Source organism: Prunus mume, linkage group LG4 (genome assembly GCF_029339155.1).
Source record: "Prunus mume cultivar Tortuosa linkage group LG4, ASM2933915v1, whole genome shotgun sequence".
NCBI lineage: Eukaryota > Viridiplantae > Streptophyta > Magnoliopsida > Rosales > Rosaceae > Prunus > Prunus mume.
In genome coordinates this window covers 13,491,091-13,513,676 of record NC_142701.1, presented here as the reverse complement: position 1 = coordinate 13,513,676, position 22,586 = coordinate 13,491,091, and the positions used below count along the sequence as shown (strand labels likewise).

The 22,586-nt window shown below is 36.1% G+C and overlaps 3 protein-coding genes across 4 annotated transcripts; 2 read left to right on the top strand and 1 right to left on the bottom strand.

Moving 5' to 3' along the window:
• Positions 1 to 10,001: 10,001 nt before the first annotated feature.
• Positions 10,002 to 14,650, top strand: RSH2 (RELA/SPOT homolog 2). The gene is made up of 6 exons (XM_008229962.2): positions 10,002 to 11,287; positions 11,386 to 11,571; positions 12,421 to 12,881; positions 13,047 to 13,205; positions 13,287 to 13,638; positions 14,152 to 14,650. Exons 1-6 carry the CDS (start codon positions 10,517 to 10,519, stop codon positions 14,458 to 14,460), a joined length of 2,238 nt encoding a protein of 745 aa, XP_008228184.1. The 5' UTR covers positions 10,002 to 10,516; the 3' UTR covers positions 14,461 to 14,650.
• A 352-nt stretch (positions 14,651 to 15,002) lies between these two features.
• Positions 15,003 to 16,712, bottom strand: LOC103327622 (transcription initiation factor TFIID subunit 9). The gene is made up of 3 exons (XM_008229963.3): positions 16,577 to 16,712; positions 15,564 to 15,980; positions 15,003 to 15,424 (listed from the first exon to the last, which is right to left on the bottom strand). Exons 2-3 carry the CDS (start codon positions 15,819 to 15,821, stop codon positions 15,152 to 15,154), a joined length of 531 nt encoding a protein of 176 aa, XP_008228185.3. The 5' UTR covers positions 15,822 to 15,980; positions 16,577 to 16,712; the 3' UTR covers positions 15,003 to 15,151.
• A 2,524-nt stretch (positions 16,713 to 19,236) lies between these two features.
• Positions 19,237 to 21,246, top strand: LOC103327767 (uncharacterized). Of its 2 annotated transcripts, XM_089049573.1 has the most exons (4): positions 19,247 to 20,262; positions 20,505 to 20,597; positions 20,683 to 20,750; positions 20,852 to 21,246. In XM_089049573.1, the coding sequence occupies exons 1-4, from the start codon at positions 19,543 to 19,545 to the stop codon at positions 20,967 to 20,969; spliced, it is 999 nt and encodes a 332-aa protein (XP_088905699.1). In that variant the 5' UTR covers positions 19,247 to 19,542; the 3' UTR covers positions 20,970 to 21,246. The 2 variants fall into 2 exon arrangements, with proteins under 2 accessions (XP_088905700.1, XP_088905699.1); XM_089049574.1 differs by lacking the exon at positions 20,683 to 20,750 and having other exon boundaries at positions 19,237 to 20,262.
• Positions 21,247 to 22,586: the final 1,340 nt, after the last annotated feature.

Here is a 22,586-nt window from a genome sequence, read left to right as displayed (position 1 = left end):
ATTTAGTTTTTTTAAGTGTCAAATTACGGTCTTGCCATTTAACTGCCCGTGGGAGTTCACATACGTTAAAAAGTATAGGGTGTAAATGGAATAAATGAAACTAGTGGGATCTAAACTAAACCTCAAGAGGGTGTAACTGAAATTCTCCATTTTTTACTACACCCTAAGGCCCAGCCCACGAATAGCATTCCAGTCATCTTTGGCTGCAGCATTTTGTCCCTGCGATGGATTTCATAGGCCTTTTACATCACATCTAGGAGAAATCCATTTGAAATTATTGGGCCGGGAAAAAAAAATTATACAAATAAAAAGTGGGATAATTCTTTGATGGATTATTGTTAGTATGAATTTGTATTGTCATTTCCTAGACTCTAGTATAGGTTGAAAATTAGTGTGTGAAGAATTGTTACTGGACGTTTTGACACAACTTGTTCAACCCCATACTTCCGAGGCATGACTTGACCGATATGAGAAACTGATTTCAGGTAAATCATGACATAATCATACATTCATTATAGGATTCCTAATTGGAGTTATTTTTATCTTAATATTATTTTTAATATGATTAAATTTTATCTCTTGAGATTACTTTCCTAGTTGGATTCTATTTTGATTTAAGTTTTATCTTTTCCCGTTATGACTTGCATGTTGCTCATCTCCTACTTGATTGTTCTAATTAGTTTGTTTTAGGAGATATTGTTTCTCCACAAAGATTGGTTGTTTGGCTTTGTCCTTTAGAGTCCATACTAGATCAAAGTTGATATTCATGATTGATACTTTTGTAGTCTCATGTTTGGCGTCCTTCCAAGAAGTTGATATTGAATCAAAGTTATTATTCATAATGGCATAGTAGTGTGTCTTTTGTTTTGACGTGATTGACTTGAGTCCATATGGGATCAAGTTTGAGAATCACAATTGAATATAATTGTTGGACTATTGGGTTTCTCTTTTACTAGAGAGAACCTACTTTGAATAAAACGTGGGTCTTTATTTTCACATAGATAGCTTTCAACATATTTGGTTTTGGTTAGATTGAATTTTTAAGAGAAAGCTCATGCGCATATTTTTCAAATAAGTCATCAAATGTTCCTTGTTTACTTGGTGATTTATCATACACTTTCATCATTCATACGCATGTCGGTGACTCATACGGTTGAGGGCACCAAGATCGTGGTGGCGGTTTTCCTCCGGCGAGCTTGAAGCAATCGTGACCGGTATTGCGTTCAACATAATGAGTGTCGAAAATCATCTCGTGACAGAAGTTGAGTTATGAAGAAGTCGGTAAACATTATCTAGAATGTGTATAGGATAAGCGTGTGAATACTTCTTATGTAATCATCGTTCTATAGCGGATTTGTGTTGGACTGAGAAGTCTCGTAGATTTTCCCCAGAAGTGGGGTTTTACCACGTAATATAATTATCTACGTGTTCTTTTATTTTATGCTCAACACGTTTCAGGATTGATAAGCATATCAATCATGTTATCGAAGTTTATTTTTATTTATTTGATTATAATCTTAAATTGGCATATTCACCATCCTCTAGGCATTTTTAGACATCCTCCTACAGGTATTTTCAATTATGATATAGGAATATGACCACATAGTGTTACCCATTCTCATTTCTACGATGGACTATATATGATTATAATATTTTCAGTTTATGACACATGAAGTATGTTATTCACTTATATTATAACATACATTTGACGTGAACGGAATTTTTTTTTTGTCATAAGGAATTTCATTACTAAGGAAAGATTACAATATGGTAATTACATAAGCTCAAAATAATCAGGTTGGAGAGATTTAGGCTTAGTTCTTTTTTTGGTAAGGTCCCAAAAAATACATAGCCTAATTTACAAAAAGACCAAAAGCCCAAACAAAAGCATACATATACAAGAATTGAACCGATGACGCACCAAAACGAACACAGCAACCAAGGGATCCACAACCAAAGGAATATGTAATTAACAAGAAACATGAAGGAGATGGTGCAAGCACCCGAGCTATAGTTTTACACATCTTCGAAATAATATGCTAGAAATTACATTTAAGACTTGTAGTTAGGGGCGGAGCTATATAGGGACCAGAGTGGTCCCAAAACCCCCTAAATCTTTTTACCCTTTGTATTAATATATATTATATATGATATAATATTGATTCTTGTTCCTCCATGGGCAAACATTCCAACCAAAAAAGAAGAAGAAAAAATTGAATTCTCATATTGATTTACTGTAAAATTTCTCTCTTTAGTATCTGCTTTGAATATGTTGAAACTAGACAATTGATATCAATAAAGTATAAAATAATGCACTACGAGGGTACTTTTAAAAAATAATACCAATAATAAACGGTATAGCCGTACGGCTATACCCCTTGTAAATTTTGTTTAAACAAATAGAATAGCCGCCCTGCTTTATTAAAAAAAATAGTATAGCCGGGCTGCTATACTTGTTTTGACGCGTAGGAGCGTAATTGCCAGCAGGTCTTTTTACCTGCAAAAGTATAGCCGCGGCTATACTGGGTTTTAAAAAATAGTATAGCCGCACGGCTATCCTTGTTTTCACACCGAGTGCTTGCTAGGCGGACTTTTTCCTTTATAAATCGTATAGCCGGCCGGCTTTACAGTATTTTTAGAAAAAATAGTAACGCCTAAGAGCTAGGCGGCTCGGTTTTGGCTTTATAAATAATATAGCGGCAGAGGCCTCCCCAAACAAGCACTATTTAAACATATAAACACACCCAAAACCCATCATTACACACACTCAAAACCCATTTATAAACACACAAAAGTTGACTTTCTATGTTTAAATAGTGTTTGGATTTTTATAAATACATGTCTAAGATTGGATTTATTTATAAATTTGTATTTTTTTTGAAATAGTATTTTTAAGCCAAAAATATTATGGCGGCCGCACGGCTGTACGAGTTTTCACACATGGGCGCCTAGGCGCTTGCGGCCCCTCTTTTATTTTCCTAAATAGTATAGCCGCACGGCTATACTCTGGTGGTACAAAATAGTATAGCCGGACGGCTTTACACGGGTTTTTTTCCCCCCTTTTTTTATAAATAGTATAGCTGATCGGTTATACTCTTTATTATATATTGGGATCCTTTATATATATATATATATATATATTTCATGATTTTCTTTTATCAATAAGAGTAGTTTAGAACATTATCCATTATTATTATGTCCATTACTCAAGTCTCTACTGTCCCCTTTCACTTTTTAACTTTGTGAGACTTATTACCTATATAAAAAATTTAGCATTTTCACATTTAATACTCATATTATATACGTATGTACATTTTTTTCAATAATACATAACATTCGTTTAATGTACATGTCTTGGGGTCTATGATTTAAATTAAACCCGATTAGTTAATTAATTAACTAATTACTTGAATTATTTTTAAAATTCAAATATCATATAATGCTTTTGTCTAATTGAGTTTATCCTGCAAATTCGCAGAGAACATTCATATCATCATTCTTGTATAGCCGCATATATAAACACTTAAATTTCGCTAGAAATCAAAGCCCTAGTGCTAGGACTTTGATTTAAATAGTTGTATCCTAGTGGAGCAAACGCCACATTTAATTTCATTATTCTATTTGTTGTTTAATTTAATTGTTTAATTAAATTATATATTGGAATATTTACTCTAAAATAAATAATATATTATGTTCTTTTTGTCAACAAATTAACCATAAAACTTCTTAATCACTCTTCTACTTTCCCTTAAATCTTCAAGGTTTGGTTATGATATTTGCACTAAAAACTCCTACACATTTTTTTTCCTGTCCTCTTCCTCTTTTGTTTAACTTAAGCTTTGTGAGTTTCAACCCCCCCACTCCCCCTTCTCTCCTTTTTACATGCCTAAGTAGGGTGCCATAATATTGGGACTTATGATCTTTTTTTGTATTTCTTCTCTTTGTTGAAGTATAAATTATAGAAGTTCCTCGTTAATAGGAGTTCTTTTAAGATAGTCGTGTAAGATTGGGGAGTATAGTAGTGGAGTCTTTATGTCCTCCACTACCCCTATTAACTTTTGAGCCCTTAATAGTGTAGATGATGAGACTAATATTCAACCATTTTAAAATATGAAATTCATAACAATTATAATTGTAATTAATGGATAAAATATTAATCAATATGAAAATGATATTATGAAGTGGGCTAAACCGAGTAGTTAGTATCGTATTAACTTATTAACCAGTTAGCGCTTGAGCGCTCTTATTCAAATGATTTTTTAAAATTTTGTGAAGGCCCCCTCTAATGTGGAATCATGGCTCCATCATTGCTTGTAATTAGAGAGAGAGAGAGAGAGAGAGAGAGAGAGAGAGAATTTGGGGTTTTGGGAGAGAAGGGAGTGGGATGGAGAGATAAGGCCATCTCCAACCATGGGCCAAATGTATCCCTAAAATAATGCAAAACTCTTCTTCAACCATTGGCTATAAAAAAAAAAATTTGGCTAGATTTGGAGGGCCACATTTAGTCCTTTAGCCCTCTAACCAAACCACTTGTAGCCTATCTAGGTAAGGGAAAATTCGAGTAGAGCTCGAGCTCACACCCACATAAGGAGTATAAGGGGTCACCAAAATTGAACCCAATAGAAAGAATAAGCCGTTCTATAACTCATAATCAAGAAGAAGAGAGGAGAGAGGAGGAGGAGCAGGTGGGGTGAGAAAGATGTTTTGAATAACAAAAATACAGGCTTACATTGATGATCACTTTTAAGTTTAATAATAGTTTTTGGATTTAGATATTGAGACCAAATATGACATTATCAATTGTACAAATAAAGTTACATTTGATGAGGTACGAAATTTCTTAGTCATTTTGGGTCCGTTTGATAACCATTTCAATTTTAGTTTTTAGTAATCATTTTTTGTAAGTATAGAGAAAAACGAGAGTGAGAATGTGTGTGAGGATGAGATTGAGAGAGAAAAGGGGAGGGAATGATGGGAGGAATAAGTAACAAAAGTGATAAAAACAAAAACTTGAAAGTGAAAACAATTTCAAATAGATTTTAGTTTTTGTTTTCACTTTTGTTTATTCCTTTCTCCCATCCTTCCTTCTCAATCACATTTTCACTCACATTCTCACTTCCAGTCTCCCTCTTTTTCCTCTATATTCTAGCCCAAAAAATAAAAAATAAAAACTAAAAACTAAAAACTAAAAATGAAATGATTATCAAAACGGGCTCTTAACATTTTAGAAATATGGATTAAAGTTATCTATTAGGATATGGATGATTTTGTATATGAAAATGAAACGACAGCGCTCAAGTTTAGTTTGGTATAGTCACGGAATGTGCATCCTTTGGCCATATGCTATTTGATTAACAAGAATGATACAAGTCTTCTTGTCACGCAGTTTCGTATACGTGGTGCTGATTAAGACTGTTTTGGACTCATGAAAAATTATTTGATGTACATACATATATATATATATATATATACATGCACCCTGACCCTGGATCTATTTTAAGCCAATATATTATATATGAGCCCTAATGTCAAAGAAATATAATAATAAAATCCAAAGAAAACTCAGAAATATATAGCATCTAAATTTTCTTATTTGTAATTCCTAATCAAACCATTAAAAAAAAAAAAAAGAGCATGTTGGAATTGAAACCCTAAAGTTGGGTGCACACTGCACTTGTCCCTATCAAATTATTGATCCCGTAGCGTGCATGGAAATAAGCGCACCCTAACACATGCAACTCTCGGCTTGTACGTTTTGTCAACAGTTTCATACGCAAGAACAAAAAGCTTTCACTCAACCTGTCATTATGCAAACTCAGTTTTTAATTTCTTTTTTTTTAATGGCAAAATTGTCCTTTTCATTTTTTCCAATTAATTATTATCACGAGAACCAATCATTCAAATAACGTAATGTTTTTGTTTTTGGGTTTCAATTGTTTTCTTTTCTTGACTAAAGAGAGGTACATGGGAAAAATATAAAGGAATGAGAGAAAAATATGTATAAAAATTGCAACTACACAGAAAACAATTGAACTTTTTTTATTTTACTGAAATATCAATTCATCCAACCAAATACTAACAACTTAAAAAAAAGAGGAATTGTAGCTCAAGTGATTAAAAACAATTAATCTTAAATTCGAGGTCTTGCACTTGTTTTTGGGGTCATACAAGCGGTATTGAGTATGAGGGAATCAAACCTAGAATCTCAAATACAAGGAAATCAAACCTAAGACCTCGAGATCTTCCACTATTTTAGGAGTGCTGCTAAACAAACCCTAAAGTTTATTGAGTACATTTTATAATCTAAGTACACTATAATATTTAAATCAAAATGTAAAATTAACTAAGTATACTATAATTAACTATCAAAAATACCCCTACTACATTCTAATACTTTTTGGCCATTTTATATTAGGGTAAATTAGTATCACCGAAACAATGTTGTCACTTTCTATGTCTTTGACAATCCGCAACAGCCAACAGTAAGTACCCAGAACCTAATTTTTTTTCTTTTGATAGTTCTCTTTTGAAATTTAAAGAAATGAATTCAAATCAGCCAAAATTTTGTGCAAAAAATCTCAAAATTCTTTTAGCTAAGGCAGTAACAATGTAAAATATTGGGTTGATTTTCGTCCAAGATGGAAACTTGTACTCCAAAACGCATTTTGTGTTCAGTTGTTGACAGTAGGGCCTCACCATTGATGGACTCATGTAGCGAATTGATGTATGAATTTACAGCACCATGCAGATCAAGCAGAGGAGGCAACAAAAAAATCTCCTTTTGACTTGTCAAAAACCAACCATTTTTAAATTTCCACAATTAATTATTTGAGGCTTGGTTGAGGATGGATATAATCCTATCAATTTTGAACAACAAGCATCTTTTCTTTCTAATTATATCTTAACTTGCAGGAAACCATTAGGCAGAGGACATCAAGGAAAAAAAAAGGGTAAACGAATCTTAAAATGAATTGAGTACACTTTAATTTATTATTATTATTTTATATTATGGTAAATTAGTAATTCAATAAATAGTATGGTAGTAGACTATACTCAATTTTAGGGTTCATTTAGCAGCACTCTATTTTAGTTGTTAATTATACACGAGATTTAGAAATAGGTTGATATATATATAATCAACTAACCTTTTATAAGATTAATAAAGGAATGTTCGGGAGTGCTTCTGAAAGGGCTAAAAATATTTTTTTATAGCTAAAAGCGCTTATGATTGTCAAAAATGTTTAAAAGTATTTATAAGAAACACTGTTATGTGCTTCTTTAAGAAGTACTTTGATTTTTATTTATTTATAAAAATTAAAATATTTTTATAATAAAAATGCTTTTATTAGAAACGCTTATGAGCATAAGTAGTTTCTAAAAAATCACTCCCAATTCCCAAATGAGTCTAAGTCAATAGCAATACGATCCAAATTAGCCTTCAAAAAAATATTCGAGTTGGCTGCTAGCTACCAATCAACCCAGCTACCCGCGAGAAATAAACATGAAAAAAACGAAAACCGCGAGAAAATTTTGATCATGAAGAAGAGCACTTATTTTGACTTTTGACCTTTTAGAAGCGGTTTTTTGTCACCGCCAGCCCCGGTTGTGTAGTCCACAGATTGTAACAGTCTCACAGCTTCTACTGACCGTCGGATTTGTCGGACGAAGTAAATGACAATCCTTCAATCTCGGAGCTGACTCGGCCTCCAGCACGTGTTTAGAGAGTGATCTGACCGACTCTGACCGTGTCTAGATGAAGGCTAACCCAATAGCCGTCATCCCCGAACAGGTGTAAGTCCAATGCTCCGACCATGTGGCGGTGTTTGCTGCGTGTGACAGTGCCACGTGCCGTGCCGGTTCACACTCACCACGGGACTGAACCGAATCTAACAGAAAAATACATCAAAGATTGGAAATAAATAATAAATGAAATAAGTATTTGGTGGTGACGTGGGTTCTTATCGTGGACTAGAATGCTCTGGCGCTTCCGGAGGGAGGTTGAGAGTTATCTCTCACTCCCCCCAATGAATTGTCAATAGTGCCCTTGTGATTTTTGTCTGGATTTGAGTTTAGGTGAATTATTTACAATTGTCATTTACATTTTAGAAACCCACCCGACATCTTCTAACAAAATAATTAAAACTGGGATTATTTTAATACATCATGCTTTATAAGGCATGTTCGGCATTATTGCCTAGGCTTAATTTTTCTAATAGCTGACATGGCATGCCACAATTGCAATTCAAGCAATGTACAGTACCAAGGGGTTGGTTTTGAAGTATTGCAAACATTGCACGAGTTGTGGAATCAGTTCATGCTGTTGTAGCTTGTCTTATTTTCTCTATGTTGAATCCAACATCAAAAATTGGTCGATGATGCGAAGTAGAAGAGGATTTGTACTGGTACGAGGGAAAAAAATTTAAAAAAAATCAAGCAATGCATTATGCATGTTCAATATTGTACTAAAGTATGCATTTGACATAACATGTTACACACCGGCCATCAAACGTTGGGGTGGAATTGGGGTTGAGTAGCTACCAGTGACGGAGCCATTTATAGGCCTGTAGTGGCCATGTCCCCCCATAATTTTATTTATGCTCTATTAAATTATATATAGCATATATAATTTGTAATAAACAACTTATAATTTAACTTATAGTTCTCTCTAAAACAAATTAGATATAACTAAATTATAAATATTTAGCTCTAAACTTGTAATTATTGAATATTTAGGTGTTTTATATATTTATATTCTCTATTTACAATTTAATTTCGCCATTGCTGCTCACCAAGAGGTTTTAAGTTCGATTCCCACCAACAGGTTGGGGTAGACATGCCGATTCCCTGGAGATGAAAGTGTGTAAGTGCATGACATCATGAGGGTGGCCAGGCTTACGTGAGGGTGGCCAGGCTTACGTGGGGGAGGGGGTGCCCTTTCACAACTCCTTGATGGACACCACCCTCTCTCCCTTGGATTTTTTTTTTCACAAAAAAAAAAAAGGAAGAAAAAAGATATAGCATGTTACACAACATGTTTAGGCTTTTGGCATGTCTTTGATCTAACTTACCTAAATTTGCACCTAATAAGGAATTATATTGATCATTCTTAAGTGCTTATAATCATCTTATGCGTCTTATCACATGTTCCTGTTGGCGATCATTTTATTTTCCTACAATTAGTGGAATCCAACGTAATTTAGCTTTACATAAAAAGTTTGATTGCATTTTGGGGGCACCATATGGGCACACCATTGGGAGATTGATGATTGATTCTGTCGTTAGTCTTAAACAATGCCACATCAAGTTCCTATATTCTGTTACCATTTTCAACTTCAACTAATATAAAATTAATCAAGTGGATAATCACAAGATATAAAATAATAGATGGAGGAACAGTTCTACAAACTTCCCCTTGAAGATTAATTATTATATTCATTGCTTAATGCATGCTCATTATTCGCCTGACCAAACCAAAGGTGAATTATCCAAATTGCTTCTTTGCTGTTTTGGATTAGGATAATGGGAATGAAATATGTATTTTAATCACAAACAAAAAATCATTCTATATTAACTCAAATAATTCCGATATTAAAACTTATTCGCGATTCGTAGTGATTGCGCGTATGTGGAATTTACTTTAGAATTTTATTTGCAAAGATCTTTGAGGTGGGTTACAAATTTTTCCTTTACTATCCAAAAGAATATTCTATATTTCTAATTTTGGTTAGTTTTCATTTGGTTTTCCTAATTAAGGACAGAAACACAGCCAGGTACATGTTTACTGCATCAACCCTTATTTGCTTTTGATGTGACCAATAGGAAAATCTATAATTAGATTAAAACCCTAAATTCCAGGTCATTAAGGATAATCAGATCATCCTTGTTGTCTATGTCCCAAATACGGTAATTAATTATATATGGAATAAAACTGGGAGGACAGTTATGTAATTTCACCTTCGATTTCCCTGGTCGATAAGCAATATAACTCAAAACACAGAGAGAGAGAGAGAGAGAAGAGAGAGATTCTCACCGAAAAAATCAAAGACGAAGAAAGAAGCTTCGCCTTCTTCACCTTCTCTTCTCTCTCTTTCGCTCTCGCTGGCTCTGCGTTTCAAGCCGTCTTTGACTCACTTTCCTCGAAATTTAGGTGTAGAGTTTTTCCTATTGAGCTCAATTTCTATAAATTTGTACATACTGTAGCTCAATTTCGCTCCATTATACTTTTCATTTTGGACAATCTTTCATTGTTTTAGATATAGAATAATTATTTTTATTGGGGTCTCAATAAACTTTACCCATTGGGTACCTCAAAAATTAACTAAATGGGTCTCTGAGAAACCCAATCAGGTGTCTGAAGCTGTTTGGTTTGTGGGAAAGTAACTGGCTTTTGCGAAGAAAATTAGTGGGTCTCAGGTGGAATTCAATTTGGAGCTAAAGCTTTTCTGGATTGTCTCGATTTGTGCTGTGCTCTTTTGGGTTTGTGATCTGAGGTTCAAAATCGTCGCAAACAGAAGCCATGACGGTGCCAACAATAGCCCTGTACGCAAGCCCGCCGAGCAGTGTGTGCTCGACGACCCACCCGTGCCAGATCAATGCGCATACCTCATACGATTTCGAATTGAGCTCTCGATCTGCGTCGTCGACGGCTTCGACGGCCTCCACGTCGCAAAAGCCGGTGACTGGTGGGCTCTCGTGCCTGTTCTCGTCGCCGACGGTGAAGCACGCGTCGTCCTCCTCGAGCTATTCGGGTGGAGGAGAGGAATTGGGCTCTCTATGGCACGATAGGGGCGAAGAATTGAAGGAATTGAGTAGCTCGTTTCGATATTCTCCGAGCAAGTTCAATGGGGCTTCGTTGAACCGGGACCAGAGCCCCATTTCGGTGTTTCAGGGCCCAGTTTCATCTTCCAGTAGTGGGGTTTCGAGCTCGGCGAGAAGCCCGCCAATGAGAATTACACGGGAGAGGTCTAACAATGGAGATATTAGTTTGAATTCAATCCGGTGTGGGAGTAATGGGTTGTTTAATGGGTTCGTGAGAGGTGCTTTGGGCTCTTCGTGCGTAGATTACGACTCGCCGAGTTTTGAGGCTCGTACTGATGCTTTGGATGTGGGTTCGTCAGCTGTGGTTATTGATGATTTGACTTTCAATATGGAAGATGGGTTCTTGGAGGGCATTTCTGAGCCTTATGCCAAAGAATTGCTTCTGGGTGCGCAACTGCGCCACAAGATTTTCTATGAAGATTTTATTATCAAGGCTTTTTGCGAGGCCGAGAAAGCTCATAGAGGGCAGGTAATTTTTGGGTCTGAATTTTACGCGTACTTTTGCCTTTGGGATTTTGGTGAATTGGGTTGAGAAGTTTCGTGTTGTATTTTGTTGTTTTATTGTAGATGCGGGCAAGTGGCGATCCGTATTTGCAGCATTGTGTGGAGACTGCGGTGTTGCTCGCATTAATTGGTGCCAATTCGACAGTTGTTGCTGCAGGGCTTTTGCATGACACGCTTGATGATTCTTTTTTGTGTTATGACTATATATTTGGGAAGTTTGGAGCTGGGGTTGCTGATTTAGTGGAAGGGGTAAGAATTTAAGGATTCTCATAAATCTATTGTGTTACTGAATTTGAGTAGTTAAAGATGTGTTAATTTTGTGTGTGCGTGCTAAGTAGTAATTGATTGTTTCTTATGTTGAACACGTTGAGTGTTACATGGTATCTACCAGCTCTTGTTTTATGGATTGCTCTTCAAAATTCACAAATTGGACCTTTTACAGACGGTCTTGTAGATGCCACGTAATAGAAATTTAACTGTGATCCACTTATAGAAGTACTTTTCAAGGCACTTGGTTATGCTATCAATTTATTCCATAAATGGGCTCATGTTATTGCAGTTTACATGATCGTCTTGCATAAACGGTGCAACTCTGTGAAGTTAAAAATCATGTTATGTGGTCTAATTGTAACTTAATAGAAAAAAGTAGCTATTCAGACTTACATAATGATACTCTATCCATAAAGTTATGATAGGAAATTTAATTTTGCAGTATTCTGACTGAAAGAATGAATGATGCATTTATTAATTTTTTCCTTTCTGTGGGTCTGGATGCGTGGACGAACACAGAGTTCTTCCCTTGATCTATTATTTGATGTGTTACCCAAAAGTGAAACGTAGTGTAGGATCCTATTTTAAAATGGTTTGTTATTGTGTTTGTCAGTCCCAGATTTAATTTTCTAATGGGCTATTATGAATTTTGTTATTTGATAATTCTTTTTTCAAGGTTGTCACATTGGTTCTGGAAAAAAAAGATCCAGAAGTGTTGATATGCTGATATAACTATGATCTGTTATATAAATTATATATACTGTAATATATGAATATAAGATTGACGTTTGCTAGTTTCTAATCAAGTTCTTTATGGCATTTACTTAGGTGTCTAAGCTAAGTCATCTGAGCAAGCTTGCCCGTGATAATAATACAGCGAGCAAAACAGTTGAGGCAGATCGCCTGCATACCATGTTCCTTGCCATGGCAGATGCCAGAGCTGTCCTCATTAAATTGGCAGATCGATTACATAATATGATGACACTAGATGCATTACCCTTGGCTAAGCAACAGAGGTTTGCGAAGGAGACTTTGGAGATTTTTGTACCCTTGGCCAACCGGTTAGGAATCTCTAGCTGGAAGGTGCAGCTGGAAAATTTATGTTTTAAGCATCTCAACCCAGATCAGCACAAAGAGTTGTCCTCTAAGCTTCTAGATTCATTTGATGATGCAATGATTACTTCTGCCACAGAGAGATTAGAGCGAGCTCTCAAGGATAAAGCCATTTCCTACCATGTACTTTGTGGGCGGCATAAGAGCTTGTATAGCATCTACTGCAAAATGTTAAAGTATGTTCTCTTTCTCTCTCTATTGCAGCATAAAAGTTAATCATAAGTTTAGTGATGAACATAGTTTCGGATTTTAATGCATCACAATATAGGTGCATGGTAGCGCATTATTTTCCATGCTTGAACAGAAATTAACACGATTATGTGATGGCTTATTTTGTGCAGAAAGAAGCTAAACATGGATGAAATTCATGATATTCATGGGCTACGTTTGATTGTTGATAATGAGGAAGATTGCTACGAAGCACTGAAAGTTGTTCACCAGATGTGGTCTGAGGTGCCAGGAAAGTTCAAGGACTACATAACTCAACCCAAGTTTAATGGGTATGCCATACATCAAAAAGTTTTAGTGTGCATTTATTTTTGTTACGCTATTCTCCTCCTAATATTCAGTTAAAAATATAGGTATCAGTCACTGCACACTGTGGTGATGGGTGAAGGCATGATTCCGCTGGAAGTGCAAATTCGAACAAAGGAGATGCATTTGCAAGCTGAGTTTGGATTTGCAGCTCACTGGAGATACAAGGAAGGTGACTGTAAGCACCCCTCATTTGTGCTTCAGATGGTCGAGTGGGCCAGATGGGTGGTCACTTGGCAGTGTGAGGCAATGAGCAGAGACCGGTCATCCATTGGGTATGCTGATTCAATCAAGCCACCCTGCACGTTTCCTTCACATTCTGATGACTGTCCATATTCTTACAAACCTCACTGTGGTCAAGATGGGCCGGTGTTTGTCATCATGATAGAGAATGATAAGGTTTGTTTTAGAAAACCTTCTGTATATGTTTATAATTTCATATATTTTGAACTTGTTTAATTGGTTTCTAGTTGGTTTCATGCTTTAAGTCCCACCAAGTCAATGGCCTTGAAGTTTTTCTATGGTTTAGTAGTCTTGAACTGATGTTCTGTAATTCTTTTGGTTTCGCAAATGCATTCACTTACTATGCATGTTGTCTTAAGTGGTGATAGCTATATGACATTGTTTAATGTCCATATAGTAGGCAAAGAAGAGACTAAGAGGCAAAAGTAATATGGTAGTGTGTTTTAATTGCTTGCCTTTTATAATGAAAAGGCATAAAAGTCTTGATGTAAAGTAGTTTTTGTGTAGGGAGTTTGTTTCTCAAATTTGAATATATTTACATATATTTATTTATTTTCATTTTAAAGTACTTGGCTTACACTCAAATAAGTGTACGGAAATATTTTTTGATAAATGTATAACAAGTACTTATTAACCATGCATCTGACCGTGTTTGTTCTAATTATGCAGATGTCTGTTCAAGAGTTTCCTACAAACTCCACAATTATGGATCTGCTGGAAAGAACTGGGCGAGGGAGCTTGAGATGGACACCATACGGGTTCCCGCTGAAGGAAGAACTGAGGCCTAGGCTGAACCATGCGGCAGTGAGTGATCCTACATGCAAGCTGCAGATGGGGGATGTGGTGGAGCTGACTCCAGCAATTCCTGATAAGTCTTTGACAGAGTACAGAGAAGAGATTCAGCGCATGTATGACCGGGGCATGAGTGTATCAAGTACAGGTCCTGCTGCTAGTAGTATGGTGGGTTGGAGAAGTTGACCCCTGCTCGATTGTCTCTCATTTATGGTTATCTAGTGACACTTAAGTCATTCTTGTATATAAATCAAAAAAGCAGTTGTAAAGAACAGTGACATGGTTCTGTTATTTGATGACTAACCGAATTCAACAAGTTGTTAAAACGGTTTATCTTGAAAGTTCTCAGATTGAATGCAATATATCTTTCATGACACTCCTTTCCAATCTGATTGGTTACATTATGCTTAATGCATGCTTCTAAAAAGTTGCTGTATATTGTTGGACGACTGAAACTTGGCAACGTGCTTTTTACATCCTTCGGTTTTATCTTGTTAAGGCAAATTTTCACATCTCTCACCATATTGGCTAATTGGTATTAGAAACTGATGGAGAAAACGTAGAAAATCTTTCATGATGATCATCATTATAAGTTTTCTTGAGCCTGATTTGTAGTAAGGGGGGAAAAACAAAAGCTTCATGCTCTCTTCGCATAATCAATTAATCATTCAAAAAACTACGAATGACCATAAGGCGTACGCATTCAAATAATTGTGAAGGAACAAGACTGCAGAAGTAAACATAATATTTAAACAGAACATTCTTTTACATGTATACAGATCGAATACGAGTCAGAATCTCTAGTAAGTGAACAACTGTCTCATCTCACATCTCTGGACTACAATCCCTCAGGCTGATTGATGTACCATGTAATCTCTCACTTGGTGCGTTTAGCAAGGGGAAAGGATACCCTTTGGGGAGTACCCTGAGGCAGATCAGAGGGCTTCTGTTCCTGGGGGGGGTTGGGTTCAGCAGGTTCTTCATCTTCCTCCATTTCTTCCACTGCTTGAGCAGATTGTTTCTTTGGGATTGCCAGTTGATAGTTTGGGCTGATCAATGTGTCCTGTTCAGGTGGCAATGCCACACCAGGCCCTGCAATTGATTTTGGTAATGGGATTTTGTTCCTGTTTCTAGCCAACTCCAGTAGCACCTGATAATGGCCGAATAATACACATAAGCTGATTGATTTCATAACGAAAAGGGTACATTTTTTGATGTGTAGTGTAATACAATTTTGTTACATGAACTCAAATTTACCAGAATAAATGAAAGGGAGTGAAATATATTACCTCTCTTGGAGGGGGCTGTGAGAAGCTGAAATTAACCTTGGACTGTATAGCAAGCTTGACATCGTCACAATCAATTGCGGGCTTACCAGCATGTTCTGAGTAGACCTGTGCATCAGTGAGCACATCGACCACATATCGATACCACAGCTCCAAGAATTGGTGGATAACACGAGGCTCATATTCCTCCACACCCATTGATTTTAACAGCGTTTTCACAATCTTTGCATCTCTGGGCAAGTCCTCATCTTCCCCTGCCATTTTTCTGGTTCCGGGTACTTCTGCTAGGCAGGGCCAGAGCAGTTGGGATGGGCTAAACCTCCAAACTACTTCACTTCTTTTTCTTTCAACAATCTGGACAACCAGCAAGCTACACAGCTCTGTTACTCCAAGGACAATAGAAACTGTAGCAAGAATAGCCTGGACATAGAGCAGTATCAGAAATACATATTTCGAGGAGCAAAATAACACAATTAGAACAGCAAACTAGCACAAATTTGAGGCAGTAATTGATGAATATACAAAACTTTGAGGCAAAAAAGCAGTGAACAGAAAATAGAACAATGAAAGAGGCTACTACCACTGCAAGTTAAATATTGTAGCACCAAAAATGAAAAGGAAACACAACCAGAGTCAATTTTATCAAGATACAAAAAGGGTTCCATTAAAAAAAAAGCACCAAATTTTGGTTCACGGAGCAAATCAATCTTCCCTGCTTATTGGAAATTTTCACATCAGTAACTCCACAAATTTGCAAAGGTTGAATTTTATATTACAATTGTGTCCATCGAACGAGAGAAAGTTTTCAAACCTATATCATATGATTATTTCCAGAACACAAAAACCATTCTGCTCGGTGAAAAAACAGAATTTATCTATTGGTGTACTGGATTTTATGTCAAATTTCTTCAGTGGAAGTCCTAATAACTAAATCCAAAATAAAATTTACCAAAATCAAAGGATTTCAAAATGGAGAGAGAGGCACAATCAGCAGGGAACGAGAGTAGGTAGCTCACCTGATTTTGTATGGCCGTCAAATTAGAGATAGTGAGGCTTCTGTGACTTGAGATTTGCTTGAGACACAGTGACGAGTGAATAAAACTGAAACTAGGGCTTTGCTGATGGGTGCGCGGGAGAAGAAAGAGGAAATGGGGAGAGAGAAAGAGAGAGAGAGTTTGGGTGGGACAATGGAAGAGTATTAATACTTATTGGGCTTAGCATTTCCTCCATTCAAAGTACGAATGTGGCCCAACTTCAATTTTTTTATATAAATATTTTATAATTTATTTTTGTTTTGGGGCAGTGGAATACACCCTTGTATTTTAATTTAGTTTTACAGTTTCAAACAATTTGAACTTTGTATAGTTTTGGGTTTTATTTATAATTTTTTTAATATATATATATATATATAAAGCAAAATGCAGAGAATGATGAAACATTCACAATACTAGAAAATGCCTTTGGTTAATACAAACATTAAGAATTGAAATTATAAATTAAATAAGGATAATATAGTAAATTCACACTTTTTCATATTAAAAAAATTAAAATTAAAAGACAAATTAGATAATGGATCATATTTTTATAGAACACAACTACCCATTATCTTTTTTAATTCTAAAACAAATTTAAAATAAAAAAAAACCTCTCGTATGCTGGAAGCGCATGTGAAGAGGCTAGTTATACATAAAAATGATTTCAAAAGCGGTATTAGAGCGTATACCGAGTAAATAGTGTACACAGAACATATAAAAATTTCTCGCATTGGAGAAAGAAAATTGAAGACATCGTTGAGGTACAAATTTATTGAGCTAAAAGTATTAGAAGTATAACTGCAGCTAATTATTCAGTTTGTGCACTTTTTTCACAGGGAATTGCAATATCGCATTTTGAATGAAGCAGAAAAATCTCCATTAACTAATACCACTTGCATTATTTGATATAAAATATAACTTTCCAGTACAATCCATTAAAGTGAAAACAACAGATAGAATTGGACTTAATTTTTCTCTCTCTATCTCCACAAGAATTCATGAACAGAACCTTGCCATGAAAGCACAAGCATCAGCAATACTAAAACCCCAGCAAGCCCCCAGCTTGAGCTCCCAATTCTTAGCACCCATGAAGGTTCAGGAGAAGGAACAAAAGAATCTCCTTGAGTTGATGAAGATGATGAACTTGATGAAGAAGTGGTTTTAATAGCAATGATAAGTCCAGCAAGAACCATGGGAAGGACAAACCCAGAGCTCCATTTTGTCTCATAATATCTTGCATCAGTTTTTCTGCTTGTCACATATAATGGTGAAAGTACAATTGCAGATACTAGAGCCAGCACCATGGCTGTTGATCTTTGAGATGAGCTATGGTTTGTGTATGCATAGCTAGTAGCAGCCATTGGTGGGCTCAGTAGTCAAAACTCAAGCTTGGTTTTTCTTTTTCTTGGAGAAAAACCAACTTGATGATGAGTTATATATGAAATCAGATGTGGTTGGAGATTTATAAATACAGAGAGCAAGAAGGAGGAAATGGTTAAGGAATCTAGGTTGGAATGATTGTATTTGGATGACAAAAGTGATAGACAGCCGTCCAAAAAGTGCAAAAAGGAGAAAGATGAGGAGACTAAATTATGAAAATAATGGTGGGATGGGCTTAAAAGTGATGGTAAAGGTTAAAGAAGATTGGAAGCTTTGGAAGTAAGGTATTTTTGATGTGTTTTTTTAGTGTGTGTTCATACATGACAATAAGCAAATGCTAGCTGTGGTTCATTATTTTGGGAAACGAGCTGTTCTTCTTAACATCTAGATTTCTCTTCCACAGGCAAAGCGAAGGTAAAGTATCAATGAGCAAAAATAGAATACAATATCAGCTGAGGTAGCCCCATCTGCAAGAATTTTCTTGTAAATGGGCTATTTTGAACAGAAAAGGGGTTATTCTAACAGAAAAGGGTCTTGAATGCTTTGGCCATTGGACCTTTTTTCTATTTTGGGTTTTTGAAATGTGCAATACCCTACTCGAGTTGTAGAATGTTGAATCAAATTAATTAACTGTTGAAATGTGCAATACCCTACTCTACTTTAAGTTTATTTAGATTTGAAGCCAAGTATAGATAATGAATTGGGCTTATCCCAAGATCTTGCCTAATTTAATCCTCCATGTCTGTTACGATGTTTTGCCATCTACTTGCATATTTCTAGTTGGCATCTTATTTTGTTGCCTTGTGTGCACTACATTTTAAAGGCATTTTTTTTATATGCACATGTAGTTCTTTAAAATCTATGACAATAACGTCCATTTCTGATTGTGAATTTTATATTTTTGGAAGTCAGTGCCCATCTTGAAGACAAAGTGATGCTTTCCCATGCCCTGATCCTGTAGATTCCTGCTGCACCTTATTGGTTGTGCTATTCTTTAATGGCTCAACTCTTTTGGGCCCATATGTCACACATGCTTTTTAATTAGTGTGAAAAGTGCCAGCTTTTGCGTCACTAAGTAGAAAAAAGTGATTAGCTTAGTTGAGGTATCTTCAGTTTTATATGATTCCCAATTGTCTTTCGGGGTAACGACACATCTCTTAAAAAAAATCTAAAGAGAGTCTAAAAAAAGAGAACATAAAAATTTAATAAGAAAACTCTATTTGTACTCTCTAACAACCTCCGTCACTTTTGCAGGAATGTACTTAATTCACTCCTGCAAAAGTGCGAGACTAACACGAATTGCAGTTATTCGCCCTCTCCAGCCTAATATCCTTACAATTACAGAGCAATCTCATTGTTTCCTTTTTTTGTCATTTTAGGGTTGGCAAGATTGGTTTCATCATCCAAACGAACATGCAAGTGGGTTATACAGTTGTCCTCTACCTCACAAATGGGGGATGTCTTTCACTCTCTTTTTAAGTCTTGTATGGTGAATGCGTGAAGCATAGCACAATAAGCAAATGTAAGTAGCCAAAAAGGAAAAGCAATCACACAGAGAGCACTCATATATGGCCATGGCCTACCCAAAATTGTATAATGTCCTCTCCTTCTACCTTGCAACCATCATAGCCATTTCTCAATTCTTGATTTCCATTTTACCTTATTTGAATCCAATCACACTCCTAATCACACTTGCGGATGCACTTTTATCTCTATACTTGAGATCATGTGGTCTTTGTCCCTGCACAGTTGAATTAGATGACCAAACCACAATGAACTTTTGGGTTGCAAATTCTAGGAGGTCTAATAAGCCTGCTCTTGTAATGCTTCATGGGTATGGCGGCAATTCAAAGTGGCAATTCATCCATCAAGTGGGTTCACTTTCTCAAAGTTTCTATCTGTGCATACCTGATCTATTGTTCTTTGGCAAATCCTACACCAACAGGCTAGAAAGGACAGAGGTTTTCCAAGCAAAATGTGTGGCAGAAGGGTTGAAGAGATTAGGGGTGGAGAGATTTGCTGTTTATTCTATAAGTTATGGAGGGTATGTGGCATATTGGTTGGCTGAGATGTATCCAGAGTTGGTGGAGAAAGTTGTGGTTGTGAGTTGTGGGGTTGGGATGACAGAGGAGCAGAAAAGAGAGCAGATCAATAAGGTTGGAAGCAATGCATTGAATCTCCTTGTACCTGAAAGTGCTCATGATCTGAGGCTCTTGGTGAATCTGACAATGCACAAACCTGGCCCTTCTAAGTGGGTCCCTGATATTTTCCTTCATGGGTTCATCAATGTGAGTCTAAAATTCCTCCATTTTTAGATCACCACCTTATATGGTAGATTATAGTTATTTATTCTTCAATGGTATTGGTATCCATCACGGCATAATAGTATGTTATATTGTCAAATTGTCAATAACGTAATAATTGATGTGTGTGGTCGGTGAACATTTATACGTCACACTAATTCTAATAGCACTGGATTTGTAAGATATCAATTCCTAATTGTATAGAGGTTTGCATGCTGCATATGCAGGTGACCTATAAACAACACAGGAAGGAGAAATTAGAGCTGGCAGAGCACTTGCTGAGGAAAAAAGCAGATATAGACCTTCCCATTCTAACTCAGGTAGTTAACTTAGCCATAATTTAAAAACTTAGCATAATTAATCTCTCTCTTCAGTCTTGTAAAAGAATGTTATTTTTGTGTGAAGGAAACACTGATAATTTGGGGAGACAAGGATGATGTCTTCCCTGTGTACTTGGCCTATCAGTTGCAAAGGTGACTTTAAACTAATTTATTATTTCATCTTCATGATCAAATTTAATCAGGATTTGAAACCAATCTGAACCTATTGTTAATGTTTTCTTTTCAATCTACAGGCAGTTGGGGCCAAAATCAAAGGTGGAGATAATCAAGGACACAGGTCATGCAGTAAACATGGATTCACCCATTTCCCTGAATGCTCTGATAACTTCATTTGTTTTGCGTTACTCTTAGTGTGACAGACTTGCATTATCAAATATATTGAATGATGTATTAGTTTTGGGTTAAACAGAGACTGCTGCAGGCTGCAGATGGAGCAAAAATGTATATATAATATATGAGTGCGATATTTTCATGTTATTGGTGAAGTTGGAATGAGAAGAAACCCAAACACAGAAACAGGGTTATGCTTGCTTATGGGTCATCTTTGATTAATTTATGCAGCTACAGCTGTGAGATGGCCTAACTTTTGGAAGCAGGCATGCCTTGAATCTTGATGTAACTTTTTTTTTGGTCGAATCTTGATGTAACTTTTGTTTCTCAAGAAATTGCTGTTTGTGCGCTCACTTCCTACACAACAAAACAAGCAAACACAAAGGTAGATTAGATTCACATGGTCACACCATATAGAGATATGACCAATAAGCGAAATTGATGTGCTTGTGATCAGGTTAAAGGACTTTCTTTGAACAATTTATAAGATGAAAATTGCTAGGATTGTTCGTGTATGGGTTGTTGGTTCATGCGTCCATATGCATCTATGGTTAGAAATCACTGTGCATGACCAGCGATCACACATCTTAGTTATAACATTCATGTCACCCAGGCTACCACACTGCATCATCTCAAGTTGAAAAACACATTTAACTTGATAGGCTTCTTAAAAGCTGGAAGTCATATGCGCGTGTGGGTCACTGTTGCTAGCATAATTCTTTAATTCATTCCTCAAGTACGTGAGTTGTGCTTGACTTGAAAGAGGAAAGGTCCATGACATGCAAACACCTTATATAGAATCATACTCATGATGACAATTCAACTATTAATATTGATACTTATCTTGGGAAAATATATCATGTCAATTTCAGATATTGGATATATCTTATTGCGTTGAATTTGCACTCCATTCCACCTCGAAATTTTGGTAGCTAGTAAACGTCAAACAAAAGTTTTTCCATTCTCTAGTCGATTTCAAACTATGTCACATTTTCAACCCAAAAATACTTATATAAGCATGCTTTTGAATTGGTTTTCTTTTGGTAAATAAACAAGGGTTTCTTAAAAAAGAAGAATACGAGATCTCTACCCAGATTTCGACTCACATGTCAACAATTTCGGTTTTTTCAAATATAATACATGTTGGTTGGTCTTCTAGTAAGTTTGTGTAAATTAGCTTAGTTTATGAAGACACTCAATAAACAATATTGCAATAGAAACCAAGGGAAAAAGTACAGCAAGACCATCAACAATAAAAATCAATTCCATGGGTTACCAAAAGTTTTGGAATGTCTTCTCCTACTACCTCTCAGCCACATCAACAATTTTCCACTGCCTCATATCAGTTTTGTTCAAGACAGACTGGGATTTTAATGTTCTTCAGAATTTCAGATACTTTTGTAGCACTATACTTCAGGCTATGTGGCCTATCACCGTGTACCATTGACATTGATGACCAAACCACCATGTACTTCTGGACAGCCAACCACAGGCGGTTCAATAAACCCGGTCTGGTTTTGGTTTTTGGTTTACGGTCTTAGCTATGGCGGGTTAGTGGCGTATTGGATGCTGAGATGTATCCAGAGATGGTGGAGAAGGTTGTGATTGTGAGTAGTGGGGTAGTTTGGACTGATGAAC

What these genes read in the sequence shown, in the direction of transcription:
- LOC103327622 (XM_008229963.3), bottom strand. Translation starts at nt 15,821, where the DNA reads ATGGCAGGGGAAGATGAGGACTTGCCCAGAGATGCAAAGATTGTGAAA. An exon ending in CACAGCCCCCTCCAAGAGAG is followed by an intron (nt 15,425 to 15,563) that starts GTAATATATTTC and finishes GGCCATTATCAG; the next exon opens with GTGCTACTGGAGTTGGCTAG.
- LOC103327767 (XM_089049573.1), top strand. Translation starts at nt 19,543, where the DNA reads ATGGCCATGGCCTACCCAAAATTGTATAATGTCCTCTCCTTCTACCTT. An exon ending in ACCTTCCCATTCTAACTCAG is followed by an intron (nt 20,598 to 20,682) that starts GTAGTTAACTTA and finishes TTTTGTGTGAAG; the next exon opens with GAAACACTGATAATTTGGGG. An exon ending in TTGGCCTATCAGTTGCAAAG is followed by an intron (nt 20,751 to 20,851) that starts GTGACTTTAAAC and finishes TTCAATCTACAG; the next exon opens with GCAGTTGGGGCCAAAATCAA.
- RSH2 (XM_008229962.2), top strand. Translation starts at nt 10,517, where the DNA reads ATGACGGTGCCAACAATAGCCCTGTACGCAAGCCCGCCGAGCAGTGTG. An exon ending in AGAAAGCTCATAGAGGGCAG is followed by an intron (nt 11,288 to 11,385) that starts GTAATTTTTGGG and finishes GTTTTATTGTAG; the next exon opens with ATGCGGGCAAGTGGCGATCC. An exon ending in TCATGATAGAGAATGATAAG is followed by an intron (nt 13,639 to 14,151) that starts GTTTGTTTTAGA and finishes CTAATTATGCAG; the next exon opens with ATGTCTGTTCAAGAGTTTCC.